Source organism: Drosophila innubila (assembly GCF_004354385.1).
Source record: "Drosophila innubila isolate TH190305 chromosome 3R unlocalized genomic scaffold, UK_Dinn_1.0 2_E_3R, whole genome shotgun sequence".
Lineage (NCBI taxonomy): Eukaryota > Metazoa > Arthropoda > Insecta > Diptera > Drosophilidae > Drosophila > Drosophila innubila.
Window position 1 is genome coordinate 6,763,472 of NW_022995380.1, and position 24,082 is coordinate 6,787,553.

Genomic DNA, 24,082 nt, shown 5'->3' on the forward strand with positions numbered 1-24,082 from the left:
GAGAGAGATACAGGGACGGAGGCGGAGAGTGTGTGAGCGAAAGGGAGCATCTTCAAATCTATCTAACTATTGATGAGCACGATAATTCAATGTATGTACATACTACATCGTTCAAAAAGTCCCCGGATTGACACATAGGGAATGCCACAAAAATTATGAAATAAATTTCTTTTGACAGACTGCTGTCAAAATTTGAACGCAATCGGACTTTTCGTTATCGAGTTAGAATTTTTATTGTGGTGTATCATTTTAATTTTTTTGAAAAATGGTAAAAGCTGAATTTCGTGTTTTTATTAAACACTGTTTTTTGATGCATATACCTATTTATGAATTCCCTAAAAGCTGTTCTCTATTATTAACTTCCCAGGGGAATTCTAGTTATGTAGCAATATATTTAGTCTGGCGGTAACGATCTCATAAATTATATATGTACATTTGCATTTCAACCATCTGCCTTTTGGTCACTTTAAATGTTACAAAGCTAATAAAAATCACTATATTAATTTGCTAATTATATTACATACATATTAAAGGCGCATTTTTCTTTAATTTTACTTGCCATTTCTATTTCCTGGTAAAAACAAGTTAAAACTGGATTCAATATAATCATGATGATGATGTTTACATGCTCTAAGAATAGTTGGTACTCTGTTTTATTCGATTTTGATAAGACCTGTAAATTAGTTATTAAAGTTATTTTTATTGGAATTTATTTTATATACAATTATTTTATATAAAATGTATAGAATTATATATAGATTTATCGGTTATCATGAATTAATATTTTTAATTTCATTATAGTCTTCGAAATTCAACAATCCGCGATTATAGAAAAATGGATATAAATCTTTCATGACTTTTCCATAATTGGGATTTGACGTAATGCGAAGTCGTAAGTTTTCAGCCTCTTTGGTGTCCGCCATTAATGAGTGAAGATTGCTATCCTTATCGCTTGGGAACAAAATGACAGGCAGATGATTCATCAGCGCAAAGAAAGCTAAATATATGCAATGACAAGAGTTAAATAATATTTTGTTAATAATACCGTTAATTAACCATACCGTAGAAAGAGTTGTTCTTCTTATATAGGGAAGTCTGCAGATCCCTTAATTGGGGCACGGGCTTTTTGTAATTTAAAAGTTTCAAGCACTCTATTAAACGCTCCCAATAAATGCAAATGAAGTAATCGAAGTCCTTCAGGCGTATATCATGAGCAGCCGATAGCGTGATAAAAAATAACAGATCTATGGCGGGACTTCCCCACTTACAGATCTGAAAGTCGACCAATATTAGTTGATCTACTTTTCCATTGGGCAGATAGTTGCACATTAAGTTGCTTGACCAAAAATCTCCATGGGTTAAGGTATTAAAGTCCTTAGGATCAACATCTAAGGAGTTGACGCACTGGTTCCAATACTGATCTTCAGTTGGCTAAATAAAGCATAGATTATTAATAGAATTTTTTGTTTATTATCAAACATTTAACTTACGAAATTGTTGATATACTTCTCGGCATTCCTCATGCCCCATGTTGCCATTGATTTTTTGAAAGATTCCTCTTTAATCCTAAAGATATCTTTAAGAAACTTATCCGCTTTCAGTGTCACAAATCCCTCATCGAATTCAGAAGGGTAAGGTCCGTGTTGCTCTTGATAAACAGAGCCGGCTGCATGGAACTCGGCCAGCTTCTGTAGGGCACATTTCATGTGGTCCATGTCTAAGCCCTTTATGCGATCCACATTTTGAAACTTTTTCACCGCCAGATCTTCGAAGATGAAGTGAATCTTACCCTCACGCTCCTCTGTATGCAGACACTTGGGTGCGAGTTGCACCTCCTCACCGGCTTCCTTATAGAGGGCCTCAAAGGCCGGGAGATAAGTATTGTACATTATCATTTCCTTTGGGAATAATCCATACAAATCGATCTCTTCGCCACCTCTATCATTGGGTAGCACTGTCTTGAATATGTAGGTCTTTGACTTTGAACTACCATCTAATGATACAGACAGTCTTTAGTCAGAATCGAAATCAGTTATCGGGAATATAATTCCGTACCTTTCATTTCCAAATCGATATGTATCCGTAGCATTACAGATGTAAAGTTCTCGCCGGGTGGAATCGCCGCGACAGGAGTAAACTTGAGCACTTTAACATGATTCGGTTCATCCTTGTCGAGCACTGATTTGAAATACTTTTCTGTTATCCAATCGGGAATAATTAGATGTTCATTTGGGTTCACAATCTCAATTGAGTCGGACATTCTAATATTACTTCTGCTCCGGAAAACGACTGATCTACAGAGCGTCTACCTTGGCACTGAATTCCAATTTGTGCGACTAAAAAACGTTGTTCAACTGATTAGCCTATTTTTTATCAGCCCATTCAAGTGTGTTACCTACCAGTATATATACACATGTAGTCATTTACGAATATGTCTTATTAGTTTTTATATTATAGTTTTTATGTCTTGTGCGGAATTTAGTCAGTCATATTTAAAATATGCGATTTTCCTCTAATTTTTTTTTATCTCGTATACTTTTAGTAAAATAGATTAAAGTATACGTATTTCATAGCTATTAAAATTAAGAACAGGCATGTGTTTGTAAAAGCTTTACCTATTTTCTCGTCAAACATATTAAACAGTAAACCCTTTTGGTGTTGTAACTATAATAACGTAATATAAAGTTTTATTGTTTTATTTAAGACGCAAGATAGTCTTAGTGTGCGATCTGTATGAGTTGCAGTAATATCGCTGTGTATATCTTATAGAATACTGACGGTTACTGTGCACTCTTAATGTGTTAAATCTCTGATAAGATAACACATATAAATTCGAAGAGATTCTAATTCTGTTAATTTAAGTATTAATGTTAAGTATTAACTAGAGAATGACATTTAAAAAACAAGATTTTAAATAAAAATAAAATTTAAAATTTGAATAACTTACAAATTCTATCTAAAACTGTAAAGCTTAAAAACAAAACATGTAGATAGTGTTTTCAGCTGTTGATGCTGATAAAGAATATAAATATTTATTTCTGGGCTCTGACACGAGTCGTTCTGTCTGTCACATACTTTTTTTTTGTAAATTTAATAGATCACTTGTTACTTTTTAAATACTAAGTCTAAAAAGTCAAAGATCTAGAAATTTGTTAAAGTTTTTGCATTACGCTGGAAGATAAATTACAGTATCTAATATTATATTTACTGCTTACAGTGTTCTTAATAATGAGGTTATTGAATTTCGGAAATTTACCTCTCAAAATGTGGTACAGAAAACAATTGGAGGATATAGAAAACTTGTTTATTCAGTTTGACAGTTTAAATCTCGTTTTTAGTTTTCACGCATTCATAGAAGACCTTTGTTATAAAAGAAAGGTAACAGTTGGACCATAGTTTTGATGTAGTAGGGATTAACGAACATCTTATACCGAACAGCGTCGCCTTCTAAGCTCAGTGCCCATACCATATCTAAATTGACATCCGTATCAGGGGGCATAAGTACGACACTTAAAACACCAGTCGCCGTCATTAGACCTGAAAAAATTATGTTTATACTTAAGCTGAAAAATGTCAATAAACGATTAACTTACCCCAATCGCCGTATTTGATCATCAAAACGTGCAATTCCCTCAGTGTGGGAATGACCTTGGAATACTTAAGCAATTTTAAACATTCTACCAAGCGTGTATGATAGATTTGAATAAAATGATCGAATTCCTTGACCTTAATGTCTAGCGATGGCGATGTGGTTATAATATACCAAAGATCCTGGGCGGGAGATCCCCACCTTCCAAGTTGGAAATCAACGAACAGAGTCCGATCTTCAGAGAACATGATATTATTACACCAAAGATCACCATGATTAAGGCAATTAAATTCGTTTTCATCCACATTGTTCAGTGCCAGTCCGGTATCGAAATACTCTTTTGGAGAGCGAACTTTCGCAATAAATTTCTCCACATCCGGAAGTTGCCATTCTCGCATTGCCTTTAAGTACTGAACGTTTCTTGCTGCAAACACTTCCTCGAATATGGGACGACTGCTTTCTTTATACAGGGTTTGAGAGTACATCTCGTCATAGGGTCCATTCTGCTCGTAGGTTACCGCAGATGCGGCATGCAACTCTGCAACCTTACGTAGCACACGACACATATGTTCCATATCAAATCCCTTCAAGCGATCAACATTCTCGAATTTTTCGTGTTTCAGATCCTTTAGCACAAGGGTTATGCTATCCGGACTTTCGTCAATATGAACACATTTGGGTGCTAGTTCAATGTCCACGCCTGCCTCCTTATAGAGCCTAATGAAGTTGGGTATGTGATCCTGGTACATCTGCTTTTCTTTGGGAAACAAACCTTTGTTTCCTTTATTCTTCTCGAACATCGTCTTCAAAATGTAGAACACGCTTTGTTCACTGCCATCTAAAAAACAATTGTCCAATTGAAGTTAGTTAGGTTAAGTTGAAGAGGAGAGTCTCCTCAGGAGACTATCTAATTTACCTTTGAGTTCTATGTCCAAGATCACCCTCACCATAACTGAGGCGAAGTTATCACCTGGTTGTGTTGCTGCTACGGATGTAAACTTCTTAATGCTTGCAAACTCCTGTACATCTTTTTGGACTATAGGATGAAAATAGTCTTCATTTATCCACTTGGGTATGCAATTCTCAGATTTAGCTGAGTCATTATTGTATTTGGAAGACATTTTCTAACTAAAAAAACACGAAATAAATATTTGTACTATTGATCAATTGTTCAACATAAATTACAGATTTATTAAATGTTGTCGTGTTAAAATAAAGTCCTTCACATTGTATTCAGAGGTACACAGCAGAAAAAGTTTTCCGATGTTTTCTGTGACAGCTCACCGCTTAGTGCGAAGTGTAGTTATACCACTAAGCAAATAACTTATAGAGTTTTCATTAATACAACGAAAGTGTTGTACATCTGGTTTAAAGTTTCAGAGTGCGTAAACATATATCGATAGTTTTTGAAAGTATTATAAGTAGGTTATGTTTTATTCAAATAATTTAAAAGAAAATAAAATATTGCGCACTCTATTGTAAACTTAATTTATATAAAAACTTTTATGAACAGCTGATACTGACGTGCTAAGCGTTCATTGAGTACTGAATGTAGACCAATTCTCAATGTTCGATATCCAAGAGAACGAAAGCTTTCCTCAGTTTGTGAAGAGAACGATGATAACATTTGCTGTGAGTATTTTTGGCTTTAGTTCAATAAAAGCTCTCATTTGAGTTTTTAACAACTTAACACTGTAGCGTTAAAATTTAAAGCTCCATTTAAATATGTGTGAGTGAAGCTTTTTCACATTTGATCTCTCTGAGAAAAAAAATGCTGAAAATATTACATACACACACATCCGATTCTCATCTTCTTATATCAACAGCAGTACTTTATTGTATATTGGATACAAAATAAAAACGATTTGACACATATCCACAAGAGTTTATTTACGCTTTGTAGCTTGTCCGACCTTGATTTTGCGATAAACAATTATAATATAATAATTATAATTTATATTTACTACGATAAAGTAATTATCAGATCCCAAAATATCAAATTATACCTAATTTGAAAGGAATAAAGCTAAATAAAGTTTTGTGTTAGGAATAAATTATAGTACCAACAGTGATGAAATGCGTCAAGTGAAACCCGAATAGCATAGACCCATTGATAGTATGCGTAGCGATAAGAATTTATAATCATTGTGATTCAAGGCATTATATTCAACAAAACCTCGTGCCTAACATATTTTGCAAGTCATCCTTATTATTATTTTTTTTTTTTTAAGTTTTGTTTGGCTATATAGTAAACAGGTTAATTACGTTTGTATGAGAATAAATAACGTCAATCTTTGTACGATCATAGAACATAGAACAAAAGCGGAATCACTTTCTGTATGTGCTCGAATTTGCCGAATGTTTTTCATATAATGCGCTGAATATATACAACTTTGCAGTTTTCTGATTCACAAACAATTATTTTTATTTTACCTAATCGATGCAGATAACATTTATGAATAAAATATAATAATAAAACACCAATGCATATGTAATATGCCAACTTTTTTGTAAACTAACAAAATATACAAATTATCTTCGGTACGCCAAAGATTTGATACACTGCCAATACTTTTAGAAAGAGAATATGGGAACTAACACATAAAAACGAAATGTGTCAAGCAATAATCTAAACCATTGACGTCATAAATAATCACAAGTCATTAAAAACTGAAAGTCACAATTACCTAGTTAATAGACCACCTAATTCTGATATAGCTAAAATATTTTTTTTTTTACATCACGTTTTAATAAATTATGCTTAGATGCAATTTAATTGCGTTTATTAAATTTGTAGCATATCGTTGCGTTGTCACTTTATATTTATTTAAAGAATCAGCCGATTTTTTTTATAAATTCCAAGGTGATAAGCGTTGTTTATATTACAAAGATAACTACAACTATGAAATAGTATGTAGTATAAGTTAAGGATTTAGTAATTAACACATAAAACCAATTTATTTTAATTCATACACTTAAACAAATTAATTGGTTTTTCCAATTAAAACATGTTTCTACAAAATTTTAATAGTCTTCCCATGAGGTGTATGTATCGATTGGCCGCATATACTATTATTATCTGTGGGCTTAAAATGCCAGTCATCGTTAATACCTGTTTTGAACGATTTGTTTGAATTTATAATTAAAACAAGTTTATTTAAACAGACAATTTGTTATATTTGATTCAGATGATATAATATGACATTAATATGTACAATGTTAAGTTAATGAAATCGAAAATAAATTGTAACAGTCGTATACTATACTTTTATACAAGACCTTTGTTTCTAAGGAAAGGATATAATTGGAGCATAGCCTTGACATAATATGGATTAGTCATAACCTTATAACGAAAAGCGTCACCTTCAGGTCCCGGTGCCAGCATCATGTTTATATTGGAATCTTTATCAGATGGCATCAGTACGACTTCTAATACACCTGATGCCGTTATTGTACCTTAAATGGAATTTATTATTTTAATCATACTGATTTTTCAATGTGAAGTAGTACTAATTTACCCCAATCGCCGTATTTAATCATCATGACGTGCAGTTCTCTCAAAGTGGGAATAGGCTTGGAGTACTTCAGCAATTTCAGACATTCTACCAAGCGTGTATGATAGATTTGAATAAAATGATCGAATTCCTTGACCTTAATGTCCAGCGATGGCGATGTTGTTATCATATACCAAAGATCTTGGGCGGGTGTTCCCCATTTTCCAACTTGCAAATCGACAAGCAGAGTCCGATCTTTAGAGAACATTATATTGTTACACCATAGATCTCCATGATTTAAGCAATTAAACTCGTCTTCGTCGACTTTGTTTAGATTAATTCCTTTATCGAAAAATTCTGTTGGCGATGGAAGATTTGCAATATATTCCTCCACATCCGGAAGTTGCCATTCGCGCATTGCCTTAATGTACTGCTCTTGTCTCATTTCACCCATTCCCTCGAATAATTTGCGATTGCTTTCTGTATGCATGGATTGATAGTACATCTCGTCATAGGGTCCATTTTGCTCGTAGGTCACGGCAGATGCGGCATGCAATTCAGCAACTTTACGAATCACACGACGCATATGCTCCATATCGAATCCTTTGAGACGATCAACATTCTCAAAATTCTGCCGTTTCAAATCTTCCAACACGAGGGTTATGCCTTCAGGACTTTCATCAATATGAACACATTTGGGTGCTAGTTCAATGTCCACGCCTGCCTCCTTGTAGAGCCTGACAAAGTTGGGTATGTGCACCTGGTACATCTGCTTTTCCTTGGGAAACAAATTCATTCCAGCTATAAGATCACCTCCCTTATCTGATTCCAACATCGTCTTTAGAATGTAGGAAAGCTTCTGCTCACTGCCATCTAATAAAACATTTATCAATTGAATATTTTTTGTATTTCGATGAACAGGAAGTTCCCCGACTTGCCTTTGGTCTCTATATCCACAAACACACGAACCATGACAGATGTGTAGTTATCACCTGGATGAGTTGCAGCGATGGGTGTAAAATTCTTAATGCTCACAAAGTCCATTACATCTTTCTCAATAATAGGACGAAAATATTCTTCATTTATCCACTTTGGAATGGCGAGAAACTCGTTAGGATTTTCAGGCTTATTTGAAATACCGTTGTTGTTGGGTGACATTATCTGAAGTAAACACAAAACTTATATTTGTATTCTTGATCTTATATTTCTTAATTCAACACGAAAATTAATTTAGACGATTTATGTTTATGTCGAGCTCGATTGCAATTACGAATAAAACCAGTAACTGATATCTTTAAAAAAATTTTAATTACCACGAGCGAAACGAATCAACAACTGGTCTCTTCGATCACTATAAATTTACTAAGCACCTGTGGCTGTTGAAGATATACTACGAACCTATTGCAAATGTGCTCGCATATAAAGCAACTGATAGTACCTGAAAGTATGAGTATTTCAAAGAGGTATGTCCGTATGTCGTCATATAAGGCCAAGTGATAAGGGGAACGCTGTATAAGAGCTGCTTTCATAGGAATTCTTTTATATAATAAACTTTAGTGAAATGAATGTTGTAAACTCCATTAATGTGGCATTAATTATAATAAAAAAAAATTTTACCAAAAGACTCCAACAGCCCCATTAGCTGCAATAATTAAAATTTTTCCCCTCCCACTTACACCCCCGTATTTCATGACCCAAGTTGGTTAGAAAAAGTTTTAGTATGCTATTTTGTAAGTTAAGACTAAACCTTTCGATCGGTATATAACTCGATCTGATCGGACAGTCGTAGCAAATTTTCCAACTAAGCTGTATATATAGTTAGTCGCCTTTCGCACCCTTCGTGATGCTTTCGTCACTAACGCGAACTGCCGTCCGCAGTGATACATTAATATAACTAAAACCTCTAAGACTGATTTGTGTTTATTTGTGGGGCTTAGTTGAATAACATCTTTACATGGTATTTAAAAACATTTAGAAAATTAAGCATATTTTTTTTGAATTAAAATCAGGGACCATAACTGTTCGCACGCCATGACACTTTCCGGTCCCAGTGCTCTTTACGTTAGACTTTGGCAATTACGCCAAATAGACACACAAACACACGAGTGCACAGGTTTATGGAGTGCTGTTGCCACTTAGAGGCAAAAGCTGAACCTCAAAATAATCACATTCTACAACGGGATCGCATTTTTGTGGTCAACGGGTTATTTACTGCGTATTAGAAATTGTTTTTGAGTATGAAAAATAATAAATGATGCTGAGATAAACACAAAACGTTTATAACAATAAAATAAGCAATAGGACTTCGGAACTTGAAGTTACATAGGTCAGTATATACATAGGTACATATGTACATATGTACATTCATACAAGTGTAAGCCCGCGTCAATAAACCACATAACCACAACCACAGTCATAAATTATTTCATCGGTCTATTTTGCCTGTCATCGTTAAAGTTTATTTTTATCGAATTGTTTGCAGTTAAAAAGACGTTTGGTTATATTTGATTCGGATTATATAATATCACATATGTACAATGAAAACTTAATATATACGTGTTATATTATACAATTTTGATGTCCTTATATAATACCCTTGTTTTTAAAGAAAGGATAGAGTTGAACCATAGCCTTGACGTAGTAGGGATTAATAAAAGTCTTATAACGAAAAGCGTCACCTTCTGGTCCCGGTGCCATCATCATATTTATACTGGAATCCTTATCAGATGGCATCAATACGGCTACCAACACTCCTGACATCGTTATTGGTCCTGAAAGCGGAATTTATTCTCGTATTATTTCCAGTTCCGGAACTTAAATTGTTACTAACTTACCCCAATCGCCGTATTTAATCATCATGACGTGTATTTCTCTCAAAGTGGGAATGGACTTGGAATATTTCAGCAATTTCAGACATTCTACCAAGCGTGTATGATAGATTTGAATAAAATGATCGAATTCCTTGACCTTAATGTCCAGCGAAGGCGATGTGGTTATCATATACCAAAGATCCTGGGCGGGAGATCCCCATCTTCCGACTTGCAAGTCGACAAACAGAGTCCGATCTTCAGAGAACATTATATTGTTACACCATAGATCTCCATGATTTAAGCAGTTAAACTCGTTTTCGTCCACACTGTTTAGCTTAATTCCTTTATCGAAAAACTCTGTTGGCGATGGAAGATTTGCAATATATTCCTCCACATCCGGAAGTGGCCACTCGCGCATTGCCTTAATGTACTGCTGGTGTCTCATTTTACCTAATCCCTCAAACATGTGACGATTGCTCTCTGAATACAAAGATCGAGAGTACATCTCGTCATAGGGTCCATTTTGCTCGTAGGTCACGGCAGATGCGGCATGCAATTCTGCAACTTTACGAATTACACGACGCATATGCTCCATATCGAATCCTTTGAGACGATCAACATTCTCAAAATTCTGCTGTTTCAAATCTTCCAACACGAGGGTTATGCCTTCAGGACTTTCATCAATATGAACACATTTTGGTGCTAGTTCAATGTCCACGCCTGCCTCCTTGTAGAGCCTGACGAAGTTGGGTATGTGCACCTGGTACATCTGCTTTTCCTTGGGAAACAAATTCATTCCAGCTACAAGGTCACCCCCCTTGTCCATTTCTAGCGTTGTCTTCAATATGTATGAAACTTGTTGTTCGCTGGAATCTAATAAGCAGTTGATGAGTTTGAAATTTTTGGGAGAAAGTTGATAAACCAACCTTTGAGCTCTATATCAACAATCACACGAACCATGACAGATGTGTAGTTATCACCTGGCTGTGTGGCAGCGATCGGCGTAAAGTTTTTGATGCTTCGAAAGTCTTTCACATCTTTTTCGATTATAGGACGAAAATAGTCTTCATTTATCCACTTAGGAATGACGAGAAACTCGTTGGGATTCTCGAGTTTTCTTGATTCGTTGCTGTTATTGGGTGGCATTTTCTATAGAAGACAACAGTTCAGCTTCCATTATTATTTCATAAATTTGATTTGTATTGTTGATTACAGACAAATCAGTCTTCCTCCTTTAAAAGGTATTCACTTACGGCTATAATTTGTTTTTTAGGAGTTTATAATTAAAATTTCGACTGAAGCGCTCAACAACCAGTGTACGGCGTTTTCAAACGCGAAACTAACACTGAGCGATCGCGTCAGAAGTCAAAGTATATGTATGGAGAATACTACGGACCGAGACTTAGATTTGCGACTCGCGTATAGAGAAAACTAGTTATGGCTCTGAATGTGAATATTTCATATGTGTATACATACATGTGCATGTGAATATGTACATATTCATGTAAATTTGTATACACATAATAGCTTAACTGATAGTATCTATTGTGTACAAAAGCTTTTTCCATATATAGTTATTCTAAAGAGTGTGTGGGTAAGTTTCGGATGGGGCAAGGGTGATCGTCGCCCCAGTTTATCAATTGGGCGCGCACGGAATTATTTGTGGTCTGTCGATTTATTGATAATTACATTTAATTAATGTGCTTGTGTATATATATATGTATAACGTAACATTTAAATTGCTAAGGTCATAATTCTCTAATAAAGTACAAGGCGGACCTCAACTGAAAATTATAATGCATTATAAACACAATTTGATAAACAAACCTACGAATACCGACAGATTAAATAGACTTGACAATTCTATTAAGTCAGCCCTTTAAATTGCAGTTTATAATACTTCTGCTAATATTATGTATGGAAATTAGCGTATTTTACACGTGATAACAAGAAGAATTATATAGTCACACTATTTTATTTATCTATAAAATATTCTGTAACCCGGGCATCACACAAATTTATTGATTCTTAAATTCGGTCATATTAACGTGTTTGTATGTAAGAATAGAATAAAAGTATAATAGTAAATAAATTGCAAGTGAAATTATTTCAACTGCAGTTTCTGTCACTAAAGAGCATAGGGTCGTTTTTTCAATATTGGGTTTATTCGGCAGGTTTTTTAATCAGTAATCCCTTCTTGACTTCTGATGGATCAGTAATCAGTAGCTGCTAAATGGCATGATACCTTCTTATACATTTGTACTACTACGTTTTTCACCGTTCTTACGAAGCAATTATAATCAGTTATCAATTAATTGAGAAGAATTTACAATTTTTTGTTGTTGGAAAATTTCTTAATGTTATAAGTGGCAACAAATTTATATAATATAATATTTTTTGTAAAAGAAACGAATAATTGTATTTGGCAATGAGGACAGGAGGTTACATACTTAACGATAGCACAGATTTTTCTATAAATGTACATTAGTGAGGACAGGGCACAACAATACGATTACACATACATATGTTGCATAATGAAACTCAAAGAAATTAAAATTACTAGTTCTAATTTACTACTGTATTTAATTTTTGGTTGCATGGCGCCAATTTGAAATTACCACCATTTTCAGTATTTGCCGCGATCAGCGCACAATATTTAAAATCTCTGTAATATCGATAATCGTATTTTAAGCCAGCAATAACTATTGCAACGTTCCTGTTTTATTTACAAGATAAACATTTTTAAATTTTCTTTATGGAGAAAATGAGTCTTTTCACAGCAGGGAAAATTGGGCATTTTGTTCTTTACCTGCTCGACTGAACTTTAACTAATTTTTTCAATTGGAATGGTCACGGAAATGCTTTATTACATCATCGCAATGCCCGAACGTAATAAGTATTTTCATTAAGCACATAACCTAGAGAGAACTTATTTCATACAACGAAAACATTAGAAAGTGATAAAAGTATTAGAAATAAAGAGTTAACGAATTATATAATTTATTATGCGGGTAAGTAAATTATTCAAATATAAATAGTATATATTATGATATAACAATTTAATGACAACGAAAAGAAGGTACTGCTTTGTCAAAATAACTTTAACGTCCAGTGTACTTCTGTACCTACATATTTAAAAAAAAAAAAATTCGAATGTATAATTTATAATATATCATTTTTTGGGAAATCATAATAAAAACTCACTGAAAGTTTGATTGACATTTTTCCACACATTTATTTCGTATAGTGATATAATGATATACATATAGCGTGACCAGAACTGAAGTTCATTAATAAAGTTTGAATACGTAAAAATAAAATTCATATTCATTTGCTCTTGATGGGGGTAATTAGCATTTACTTCCAGTCGAGTAGACCGCGATTATCCAACCATGGCAACAGGTCTGTCATTATCTGAACATATTTCTGATTCGTGTACATCGCAGCCTTCACTTTGGAGTCATCGTTTTGACAGTTCTCCAGATTGCCATTGTCGGTCTTCTCTAGCATAACAACTGGGAGTACCTTAGAGACAACCATGTAGGCTGAATAGGAGATATTTAGTAAATTTGACATTGGAAAATTATTTGAATTATTACCAGCCAATCCATTGCGCAATAAGGCCGCATGTAGGTTCTTCAATTTTGGCAATGGACGATGGTATTGCAATAGCTTAAGATTGTCGATCAAATGATCAAAATAGTATCGCACGAGATAATCAAACTTGGCTATTTTAATATCTGGAGCTGCCGAGGAAAGAATCAGATAATACAAATCATTCGCTGGGGAGCCATATTTGCCAACTTGAAAGTCAACAAAGAGCGTTTCCTTAATCTTGCCAAACGCATCATATTGAAACATGATGTTATAGTTCCAACAGTCGCCATGGTTGAGTACATTGAACTCTTTCATCGAAACCTGCTGATTCTGCAGCAGACGATCCACCAAATACTCATCACTATTGGCCTACAAGAAATTACGATTAAGAGATGGATTGATAAATACATAACAACAACATGTGCTTACCAGCTTATCGTAGATCTTTTCGGCATTTTTCCACTTCTTGAGCTGCGCTAGAAATGCTCCCGAAGCATTAAACTCCTGCAGCAGCTGTCGGTTGGTCTCACTGAAGACACCCACTGTGAAATCCTCACTGAACATACCATAATGCTCCACATAGCAAGCAGAGGCAGCATGGAAGGCAGCCAACTTCTCCAGCACCTGCTGCATATGCTCCAGATTCAATCCAGCCAAGCGATTGCCGTTCTTAAAACTTTTTGGATGCAAATCCTCGAGCAACACGTAGTCTTCGCCCAAATCTTGATCAATCTTAAAGGCTTTTGGAGCAAACTGAATGGTTTTGCCCGCATCCGCATAGAGTTTCTCGAATTTGGGCAATATGTTATGGTACATTTGCTCCTCCTTCTGGAAGAGTTTGAGCTTATTAAGTATGGCGGCCATTACCTCATTGTTATGTTGAGTCTTCAAAACAAAAGACACACTCTTTGCGCTGTGATCTGTGGGGGTATTCCAAGAATTACTAAAAAAACCGTCATGTAGTGATTCTACATACCGATCAGCTCGACTTCCACTAGCAAACGGATCATCAGTGTGGAGTAGTTGTCACCAGCACTGCTGCACTGAGGCGTTACGGAGAGTATCTTCTCAAAGTCGCCAATTTGGGCGCGGACAGCATTCTCCAACGAAATTCTAGGCAACCAAGGCGGCAGATTTGAGTCCTTTGACTCGACGTTTCCATTTGCTTGCGACATTTTGGTTCTGCAAAACCCGAAATGAAAATGAAATCAAATCTCTAAAACTAACCTAACTTAATCTCTTGCCATAAATTATTGTCTTTTTCAATTGTGACTAATATTCTGTCGCGATAATCAAACACTTAAAGTATTCAATGCGACAAAATTGGCAGAAAAGTTTGTAAATAATCAGTTCTATCAAATGGGTTACTCAAAAGAAGCGATAAGTAGTAACACTCTTTATATCTTTCTCTCTCCCTCACTCTCTATTTTCTACTCTCTGAGTTTTACTTATTTGTCAAAGTCTCTATCTACGGATCTATCCCAGTGCATACAAATATGTCACACCCTTATGTTATTTAAATAAATCTTGTGTTTGACATTCGGCTCCACCCATTTTTACTGTACTAAAGGAATTTTTATGATCTACCAAGACGTCAAAATGTTTATGATCTGTTATTTACGAAGAGCATTCAAATCTATATAATTAAGGTCCCCGCCTACTTTCATTATAGTAGATATACCGATTTTTTGACAATGGAATACACTTACAGACGTTTAGAATAATAAATATTGATTTCAATACTTAACTTTACCACTTTTTAATTTGTAATTATTAAAAGACAATTGATAATGTCAATCATAAATAAAATATAAACATATAAGTTTTATTGTAAGTAGCTTCAATTAAAGATTATATGAGCTTAAAGCTTCAACTAAAAAGTTTAGAATCATTGTCATAGTTATATATTCATCAACGTATTTCTCGGATCTTATTAATGCGCTAGCCTCTTCTTAGAACAATCCCAAGTAACCTGTATGGGGTATCTCTATTTGAACTTACTCGACTAAATTATCTTACTTGTTTATTCCATATTATTTTAAGTTTAAAGTTTAAACTTTAAACTCTTATTAAGTTTCCAGATTTGTATCCCAAAATTCCAAGAATTTGTTTCCAAGCCAAAAGGGGAATTTCGGGCTGTCGTTATTATTAATTGGGTTCACAAATCATCGAGTATTGATACGGTCATTATCGATGTGTTTGCCAATGCCACATAATTATATCGGACACGAATGTATAAGTTAAGTCACATGTCAGATATTACAACATTGCAATTGAAATCAAACAAATATAAAATTATAAATTTAAAATAATAATAATAAATAATAAAATTAATTAATATACCGAAATTGCAGCTGTTCTATAAAAAAGTTTATAACGAATTTGACTTATCAAAGTGATCTTTTAGTTAAGTTTTATAAGCATTTTTCTCTTGGAACCCAATTATTTTTTTATTTTGAAATATTTCGCCTTCATAATAAGAACCGACACAGAACATCACTAACTAAACAAAGTAACTGAATATATCTTAAGTTCAAGCCATACGCGCCGACATGTTCATATACTTGTTGAATGTGAGACAAACCTTTTTACTTAATTGACAATAAGAGACTGAGGCTCAAATTGATTGAACTTGTGCGAACGGTTGAATGCAGTTCGGTCAACGATTAATTTCAAATGATGGCAGGTGTGATACGTGTGACTTTCTGCTGTCCCGATTTGGTATTAGCCACCGAGAAAATTCTTATCGCTTATGTTCAATTAAAGTTTATTTTGTAATTTTATTCGCCAAAACCGGCAAAAAGCGTCACTCACACACGAAAGTAAACTCTGCGAGAATGAGTTTTAAATAAACATTTGATACGTACCGTCGACAATTGTTGTCCATTGATAAGGTTGGGTAGGAGGGTAGGGTTTCTTCCGTGACACCTTCCATATGAGTACTCGAAGTACTCGTTCTTTTGTTATTTTCCTTTGCGCTCTAATTATTGTGTGATTCTTTATTAATTGCTTCTGCTCGTGTCGCCACTGTGATTCACCTGGTCATGTGATAGACAACAATATACAAAATATTGAAAATTTATCTAGAACACGAAAAAACAGCCAAGAGAGAATTTTTAGATTTTAAACTTTTTAAAGACAATAACAACTTTTAATTTTTAAAGATTAAGCTTATATCGTGATGAGATAATTTTTTAGATAGGGGTTAGTAAAGCTAGATTTTATTTTTGACCCACTTGAGAAAACGTCTCTAAATTAGAACATCAATTGGTATCATTTTCTCCTGGGACATCGTATATATCAAATATATTTAAAATATTTTTAAGCTTACCACCGCCGAACTACAAAAGTGAAGAGTGTTTCTTGAGCAAAAAATATTTTGCATCGCCCACATGGGCACTTTAACATTAGCTTTCTCTGCCATTATGAGTTTCATTATTTTTTTCTAATTATCTTTCCAAATGTGCAAAGTTTTAATTATTTCCTGAATATAATAACGTTCGAGTGACTTGTATTTTTAACTTGTTTATTCTCTAAAGCTTTCGAAGCATAGAGTATAAGATATTTGGAGCTTTTAAAAGCTATAATGTGCTCTCGCGACTGACATAAAAGATAACTGATTTCTCTTTTTTTCTGAACGTTGAATTTGGATTTCACCATAAGAGCAAATGAAAGTGAATTGAAATATTATTATATTCTATTCTCATATTAGGCAATGAAACAATATATATAATCGCAGCTTATATTAAATAGCAAATGATGATTCTAAATGATTCTAATTTACAAACGCATGCTAGACATGTGAATGATTAGTTTATTAACTATAATTGTGTTTATGATTCGTTAAGTAAAAGTGAAGAGTGCGAATTTTACAATTATTTTAAAAATTTAGTTAGGAAAATATTTACCACAAATTAAATTTGTTCTTAATTTTTTTTATTAGTATTTAAATTAAGCTAGAAAATTTGTTTATTTGTTAAATCCATCTTATATTTTTAAGTGGAACCATTCGTAATACGTAGTTGGAGTGCTCCTCTATTGTGAAGCCAGGGCATGATTACCTTAAGATGCTCTTTATAAATTTTGCCATTGAATAACAGTGTTCTGAACTCATCTCCAGCTTGCGTATCGACTAATAAATTTTCAAAGCTTGCAGTTTCCGTATTTTCCAACAGACAGCCCGTTAGGACACCACACGAAGTAACATATCCTGTAAATGTACGAAATTTAATGAAAAAAATTATAGGTCACTAATTCAATTTATACGCACCCCAAATGCCGTTCTTCAAGATGGAAGTATGTATGTCAATAAGACTGGGCAGTTTTTGAGTATAATTCAATAATCTCAGATGTTTTATCAGTTGATCGTGATACTGTTTAATGAAGAATTCAAACTTGTTTAGTTTGAGTTCCAATTTAGGTGATGATAGTAAAAAATACAGCAGGTCAATTGCTACGCTGCCATATTTACACATTTGATAGTCGACCAGGCATAATTCCAATAATTTGCCCGTTTTCTTATCGTGAAGGAACATCATATTGTTAATCCAACAATCGGCGTGATTCAACACATTGAACTCATTGGGATCAACAGCTCCGACTTGCACAGCATTCTCCATAATGTGTCCTTCCATATTTTTAACATCATCGTAGTAGGCCTCGTGTCCCTCGATCGTTGATAGAGATTTTAGGACGTATCCTATTAAGCCATCAGTAATTTTTTCCATGAAGAGTTTGCCATCCTCAGAGAAAAGTCCTTCCATCTTCTGTGTAGGATAGGGACCAATTGTGGCAACCCGGACTGCCGATGCCGCATGCCATTGGGCCAATTTCTTGAGCACAGCTAGAGTATGCTCCTCATCGAGACCAGATAGACGATGTTCCGACTGGACTGGTTGAAAACCTTTCGGCTTGAGATCTTCTAGCAATACGTGCTCATACGGAACATCTAACTTATAGCACTTCGCGCCAAAATTTACTTCCAAGCCAACTTCGCGATAAAGTGTCTTAAACTCTTCCACATATATCGTAAACATGTCGCGTTCCAAATCAAATATGTTGTTCTTGTTATTCCCCAAGGTTTCTTGATATGCCGCAGAATTGTGAGGTATTTTCAACATGTACGATATAGACTCTGATGTATTATCTATAAGTATTAACAGTAAGAATTACAAATCGTTTCATATCATACCATATTTTCTTAAATACCTTTCAGCTCGATTTCCAGCTCAACTCGAAGCATAATCGTAGCATAATTGTCTCCTGGTTTTGTGCCTGGCATTGCCTTGAATGTTTTTATTTCCTTAAAATTCTTATAGGTATCTTTAAGTACCTTTTCAAATATATCTGCTTTCAGCCAATGAGGCAATCTACAGTTTTCATCGCTTGTAGACATTGTCACTAAGATTATCTTGAACAAATAACTTAATTGTCTTCAAGTTGGTTTTCCTCATACAACTGCTAAAACGTACCCAAAATACCGGTATATATAGCTTTTGACTTTACTCAAAACAGCTATCAGAAAGCTTTTCCCACTTGTGTGTATTTCATAAAAATATTAAATAGCACGATGTAAGAAAAAGACGGCAATATCAAAACCAGTAAATTTTGCTATAGGGTATCTAGCTAGCAGTTCATGCAATTCATAATCTCAAATCGAGCTAATGTCATTTAATATATTAGAGTCAAGTCAACATAACGTGTTACTTTCAGTCGTTCATCAGTCGGAAATTTTTCTTTAAATTATTCTTGAATATATTTTATTATTCGTCGCAATGAAACTCTCAAAAAAAACTATACTACACGTATACTATATTATATAAAAAGAGTATTCTGTAGCGAGTAAGCTTCAATAAATATTTTTTTATTGTTTGTTTTGATATGGTGATTCCGATTCTTAGAAATCATATATGTATATACACTAGGGCGTAGGCAGATGGGAGGACAGCACTTGCCCCCCCTACACTCTGGCTAACAAAGCACAATTGAAACTCTGGATCTTTCATTGATTGAAAGTTGAAAGAATGAAAGCAATGCTTTCAAATACCAAAAATATTTTTGAGAAATTAAGGTAAATTGAATGAAATGTATTTTGAATTATTTTATTAATTGTATAAAACATACCTAAAATAACACTTATATAACTCGGAAATTTTCAAACAGTTTGTTTAAAAATCTCCATAGGTTTTAGACAGGGTTTGTGGTGATATTATAAAAAAAATTTGTTTGGCCCCCCTTTCGCTCAAAGCTGAATGCGCCCTTGTATATTCATATTTATGTTCTCTGTTCAGCTCTCAGTCTTTCCTTCTTTTCTGATGCCTTCAACAAACTTCGTTGGCTATAGGAAATAAATTGTATAGATTTTGATGGTGTGACTGAACTTAAAATAATCAACGCATTGAACAGTCTATCGCTTGTTTATTTATTTATTCCCCAGCAAATAAATTCGTTATCATCTTCAATGCAGTCTACACGTAACATTAGCTTATTAATACTTGTGAAAATAATCTTGAAGTGATAATAAAGTGTTTGATTAGGTTTTGCGCTACCAACATTTGGAGCATAAAAGCGTATAAACAAATTTAACTTATTTACGGTTCCAGAGCACCACGGTTTAACAGCCATGGCAGGACGGCTTGGATATGCTTGCGATAACGAGGATTGGAGTAGAGCAAAGTCTTGAAATCGTTGCTCTCACTGGAGTCACTAAGAAAGTGGTCAACCGAGGCATCTTCAGTGGGATCCAGTAAAATGCCGCTCATTACACTTGTTGCAGTCATATAGCCTGCAAGTAGTTTGAAATAAAATTGATTAATATAAAATTAAAGAATTGATACAGATGAGGTACTAACCCCAAAGGCCATGTTTGAAGAGCGATAGGTGAATGTCACGAAGAGTGGGTATAGTTTTTGGATACTTGAGTAGTTTTAGATGTTGTGTAAGGTTTTCGTGATAAAACTTGATGTAATAGTCAAATTTTGTCAGTTTATCCTCGAACTTGGTCGATGACAGCAAGAAATAGTACAAATCTTGAGCTACAGTTCCATATTTGGGCAGTTGAAAGTCCACCAAATAAATCTCTTTGATTTTCCCAAAAGAATCATGAGAATACATCATGTTGTTACTCCAAAAATCACCATGATTAAGTACATTAAATTCATTTGGATCGACCTTAACCAATTTAAGGACTTCATCATTAAATTTGAGTTGAAGAGCTTTCTAATTTAAATCACAGAAAAGAAATGGATATTTTTTAGTATTACAATCGATTAAATGAATTCTAGAAGAGACTCACCACTTGCTCAATGTATTCCTCATTGCCCTCATACGTCGCACAGCACTTAACAAAATTCTGTCCCAATTGTTTGTTTACCTCGACCATCATAGCGCGGTTCTCCTCCTTATAAAATCCAAAAATAAGATGATCTGGATAGGCCCCTTTTGTGGCCACACGCACAGCGGAGGCTGCATGCCATTGGGACAACTTTCGCAATGCCGATTCAGTATGAACCTGATCCAGACCTTCTATTCGATTGCTGTTCTTGAAACCCTTGGGAGCCAGATCCTCCAGAAGTATATATTCAGTTGTAGCACCCTTCAATTCATAGATCTGGGCACCAAATTTCACCTCCACGCCGGCATCGCGATACAATTGTTCCATCTCAGGAACAACTGTCTTATACATACTACGCTCCGCAGTAAATATATCATTTTCCATCTTTTGAAACATTTCCAGTTGATGTGGAACCTTCAGCATATAAGATACAGACTTTTCCTTTCCATCTACAGAAGATTGTGGGTTAGCTGAATCTACAATTCAGTATATAAAGTCACTTACCCTCCAGTTCAACATCTATAGTGACTCTCAGCATGATCGTTGCATAGTTTTCGCCTGTTGCCGATCCGCTGTTGGTCTTAAAGCTCTTGATTTTCGAGAATCCCTTGACAGACTCTTTCAACACATCTAAAAAGAGCTCAGCCTGCACCCAATTGGGCACTTTGCTGGCAGGTGAATCTATTTTTGCCTCGGTCTCCATAATAATTTAAGAAATCAAAAATTTAAATAAAATTAACAACACTCGTGCTTTCTATTTAAATAGTTGGCTGGTTGGTTTGACGTGCTATTCGCGATTGTCAACTAGCTTCTAATGGCTCTCCAGCTTTTTCAGCTCTAGAAATTAAATTTCAAATGAAAAAAGCTTTTAAAGTTCTCTCAGAGTTAGCTTTCTAGCGTTATGCTTCAAAAAGCTTACTGTCTCTTAGTCTGTCTCTTATGTGATTCGCAGAGAAATTGTTAGATATGTTGGGTGTGTAAGCTGGGTTATTTAAAAACTTTACTTAGAGAATCTACAAATTAAGATAGCTCCAGTCTACTGAAAATCGCTGTTTAAAAATTTCATCATTAGCAAAGTTACATTTGCTGCAGTTTCAAAATAATTTAAAATGCACTGCAATTTTACTTAATTCACTCTTCATTTTGAAAATGGAATATATATTCCATCCTTCCCCCAACAATAAAAATCAGTTTTCCTGTTTTCAAAATCATTTTAATGCTTATAACACTTGAACATATTTATCTTATCGTTATTAAACTATTAGTTTCGCTATTGAACTTATCAAGTATGACGCATCAGAACTGATAATGATAAAAACTTATCAACAATATACTTGTGTACCTGAAAATATGAAATTCATTGTGAATGTTAAAGATCTTCCAAAACACCACGATTTAATAACCAGGGCATGATGATACTTATATGCTTCTGATATCGAGGATTGGAGTAAAGCATCGTCTTGAATTCGTTGCCCTCAGCTGAGTTACTAATAAAGTTTTCCATACAAGCATTTTCTGTGGGATCTACCAGAACTGCGCTCATGACACCTGTTGCGGTAATGTACGCTGCGAACAAACAAAAAGGTAATCAAATATAAAGCCATTAAGAAACGTTCCCTTCTTACCCCAGAAACCATATTTGATAAGTAAAATATGAATTTGTCTTAGAGTTGGCAATGCATTTGCATACTTCAGAAGTTTCAGATGTTCCACAAGATTTTCATGATAGAACTTGACATAATAATCAAACTTATTCACCTTATCCTCTAACTTGGTGGATGTCATCAAAAAATAGTACAAATCCTGGGCTACACTTCCGTACTTTGGAATCTGGAAATCTACCATATATATATCTTTTATGTTTCCAAATGAATCATGTGAAAACATCATATTGTTACTCCAGAAGTCGCCATGATTTAATACATTGATGTCAGAGATATCTAGTTCGGACATTTTAATAACCTGATCGGTGACCTTGGATTCTACCGCTTTCTAAACGATAGGTAAAACAGAGATAATCTAGAAGTCTGCTTAAGGAGTGCGATATACACTTACCACTTGCTCGATGTATTCCTCGTTACCCTCGAATTTTGCACAGCATTTCAAAAAATTATCTTGTAGCCCTTTATTCATCTCTGTTATCATCGGACGGTTTTTCTCCGTAAAAAATCCAGCAATATAATTATCTGGATATGGTCCTTTAGTTGCCACGCGCACAACGGAGGCTGCATGCCATTGGGACAACTTTCGTAGTGCTGATTCAGTGTGAGCCTGGTCCAGTCCTTCTATCCGATTCATGTTCTTAAATCCCTGGGGAGTCAGATCCTCCAGGAGGACATATTCCGTCCTGGCATCCTTCAGTTTATATGACTTAGCGCCAAATTTGACCTCAACTCCGACATCACGGTACATTTGCTCCATTTCGGGAATAGTTGCATCATACACATTGCGCTCTACCTCAAAGATATTATTATGCTCCAACATTTGTCGATACATTTCCGACTGATGCGGAAGTTTTAACATAAAGGAAACAGATTTGTCTTTGCCATCTAAAAATTCGTATAGTTGTTTGTAACAGATAAATAACTTCATGACGATAACAATGACCAAATTACCTTCCAGTTCAACTTCTATATTCACTCTCAGCATGATCGTCGCATAGTTTTCACCTGCTGACGTTCCGCTGTTGGCCTTGAAGTCCTTGATTTTAGAGAACCCTTTAACAGATTCTTTTAACACATCTAAAAAGAGATCGGCCTGCACCCAATCGGGCACTTTGCTGGCAGGTGAATCTATGTTTGCTTCATTCTCCATAATAATTTAATAAATGGAAAATAATATAATTTATAATTGACCGTTTGGTGTTGATGTGCTTCTTGTAGTCGTCAACTGGCTTCTAATGGTTCTCCAGCTTTTTCAGCTTTATAAACCTAGATACATATGAAAAGCTCAATTGCAATATGCTCTTCAGAGCTTACTGTCTCTTATTCTATCTGTTTCATCATTAATGAGCTTTGCACACGAAGAGAATTTGTTGGACTTCAGCTTTTAATTAAATTTTTAAAAAAATTTACATATTATTGTAGTTTTTGTCTGCTAACACTTTAAATTATCGATCGCTATTAATAAATTGATTAGTTATTTAAATTTTTTAAAATTTAATTAATTGTAATATTATAATATTTACGATGCACTTTCGGAAAAAATCACTCTTTTTCTTGAGGGCGCACTCAGTATTCGTTCATTCCACCCACAATAA

The 24,082-nt window shown here is 34.5% G+C and overlaps 8 protein-coding genes across 12 annotated transcripts; all 8 read right to left on the reverse strand.

Annotated features, from left to right (window-relative positions):
* Positions 1–737: 737 nt before the first annotated feature.
* Positions 738–2,325, reverse strand: LOC117792306. The gene is made up of 4 exons (XM_034632379.1): positions 2,056–2,325; positions 1,491–1,993; positions 1,062–1,431; positions 738–997 (listed from the first exon to the last, which is right to left on the reverse strand). Exons 1-4 carry the CDS (start codon positions 2,258–2,260, stop codon positions 771–773), a joined length of 1,305 nt encoding a protein of 434 aa, XP_034488270.1. The 5' UTR covers positions 2,261–2,325; the 3' UTR covers positions 738–770.
* Positions 2,326–3,282: 957 nt separating this feature from the next.
* Positions 3,283–5,145, reverse strand: LOC117789850. 5 transcript variants are annotated; one of them, XM_034628999.1, is made up of 4 exons: positions 5,091–5,145; positions 4,506–4,717; positions 3,594–4,427; positions 3,283–3,537 (listed from the first exon to the last, which is right to left on the reverse strand). In XM_034628999.1, exons 2-4 carry the CDS (start codon positions 4,708–4,710, stop codon positions 3,350–3,352), a joined length of 1,227 nt encoding a protein of 408 aa, XP_034484890.1. In that variant the 5' UTR covers positions 4,711–4,717; positions 5,091–5,145; the 3' UTR covers positions 3,283–3,349. The 5 variants fall into 5 exon arrangements, with proteins under 5 accessions (XP_034484890.1, XP_034484894.1, XP_034484891.1 ...); XM_034629003.1 differs by having other exon boundaries at positions 4,506–4,713; positions 5,114–5,140; XM_034629000.1 differs by having other exon boundaries at positions 5,062–5,115.
* A 1,600-nt stretch (positions 5,146–6,745) lies between these two features.
* Positions 6,746–8,435, reverse strand: LOC117789848. Its single transcript, XM_034628997.1, has 3 exons — positions 8,022–8,435; positions 7,108–7,956; positions 6,746–7,045 (listed from the first exon to the last, which is right to left on the reverse strand). Exons 1-3 carry the CDS (start codon positions 8,239–8,241, stop codon positions 6,858–6,860), a joined length of 1,257 nt encoding a protein of 418 aa, XP_034484888.1. The 5' UTR covers positions 8,242–8,435; the 3' UTR covers positions 6,746–6,857.
* A 1,080-nt stretch (positions 8,436–9,515) lies between these two features.
* LOC117789849 lies at positions 9,516–11,296 on the reverse strand. The gene is made up of 4 exons (XM_034628998.1): positions 11,147–11,296; positions 10,820–11,042; positions 9,918–10,766; positions 9,516–9,854 (listed from the first exon to the last, which is right to left on the reverse strand). The coding sequence occupies exons 2-4, from the start codon at positions 11,037–11,039 to the stop codon at positions 9,667–9,669; spliced, it is 1,257 nt and encodes a 418-aa protein (XP_034484889.1). The 5' UTR covers positions 11,040–11,042; positions 11,147–11,296; the 3' UTR covers positions 9,516–9,666.
* Positions 11,297–13,103: 1,807 nt separating this feature from the next.
* On the reverse strand, positions 13,104–16,233 carry LOC117792521. Its single transcript, XM_034632693.1, has 5 exons — positions 16,075–16,233; positions 14,467–14,672; positions 13,920–14,410; positions 13,493–13,859; positions 13,104–13,438 (listed from the first exon to the last, which is right to left on the reverse strand). The coding sequence occupies exons 2-5, from the start codon at positions 14,663–14,665 to the stop codon at positions 13,251–13,253; spliced, it is 1,245 nt and encodes a 414-aa protein (XP_034488584.1). The 5' UTR covers positions 14,666–14,672; positions 16,075–16,233; the 3' UTR covers positions 13,104–13,250.
* Positions 16,234–17,446: 1,213 nt separating this feature from the next.
* On the reverse strand, positions 17,447–18,952 carry LOC117792517. The gene is made up of 3 exons (XM_034632690.1): positions 18,699–18,952; positions 17,761–18,636; positions 17,447–17,700 (listed from the first exon to the last, which is right to left on the reverse strand). The coding sequence occupies exons 1-3, from the start codon at positions 18,883–18,885 to the stop codon at positions 17,486–17,488; spliced, it is 1,278 nt and encodes a 425-aa protein (XP_034488581.1). The 5' UTR covers positions 18,886–18,952; the 3' UTR covers positions 17,447–17,485.
* A 935-nt stretch (positions 18,953–19,887) lies between these two features.
* Positions 19,888–21,718, reverse strand: LOC117792520. The gene is made up of 5 exons (XM_034632692.1): positions 21,603–21,718; positions 21,328–21,572; positions 20,785–21,272; positions 20,342–20,708; positions 19,888–20,274 (listed from the first exon to the last, which is right to left on the reverse strand). The coding sequence occupies exons 2-5, from the start codon at positions 21,524–21,526 to the stop codon at positions 20,081–20,083; spliced, it is 1,248 nt and encodes a 415-aa protein (XP_034488583.1). The 5' UTR covers positions 21,527–21,572; positions 21,603–21,718; the 3' UTR covers positions 19,888–20,080.
* A 302-nt stretch (positions 21,719–22,020) lies between these two features.
* On the reverse strand, positions 22,021–23,788 carry LOC117792519. The gene is made up of 4 exons (XM_034632691.1): positions 23,439–23,788; positions 22,879–23,372; positions 22,449–22,815; positions 22,021–22,389 (listed from the first exon to the last, which is right to left on the reverse strand). The coding sequence occupies exons 1-4, from the start codon at positions 23,635–23,637 to the stop codon at positions 22,193–22,195; spliced, it is 1,257 nt and encodes a 418-aa protein (XP_034488582.1). The 5' UTR covers positions 23,638–23,788; the 3' UTR covers positions 22,021–22,192.
* Positions 23,789–24,082: the final 294 nt, after the last annotated feature.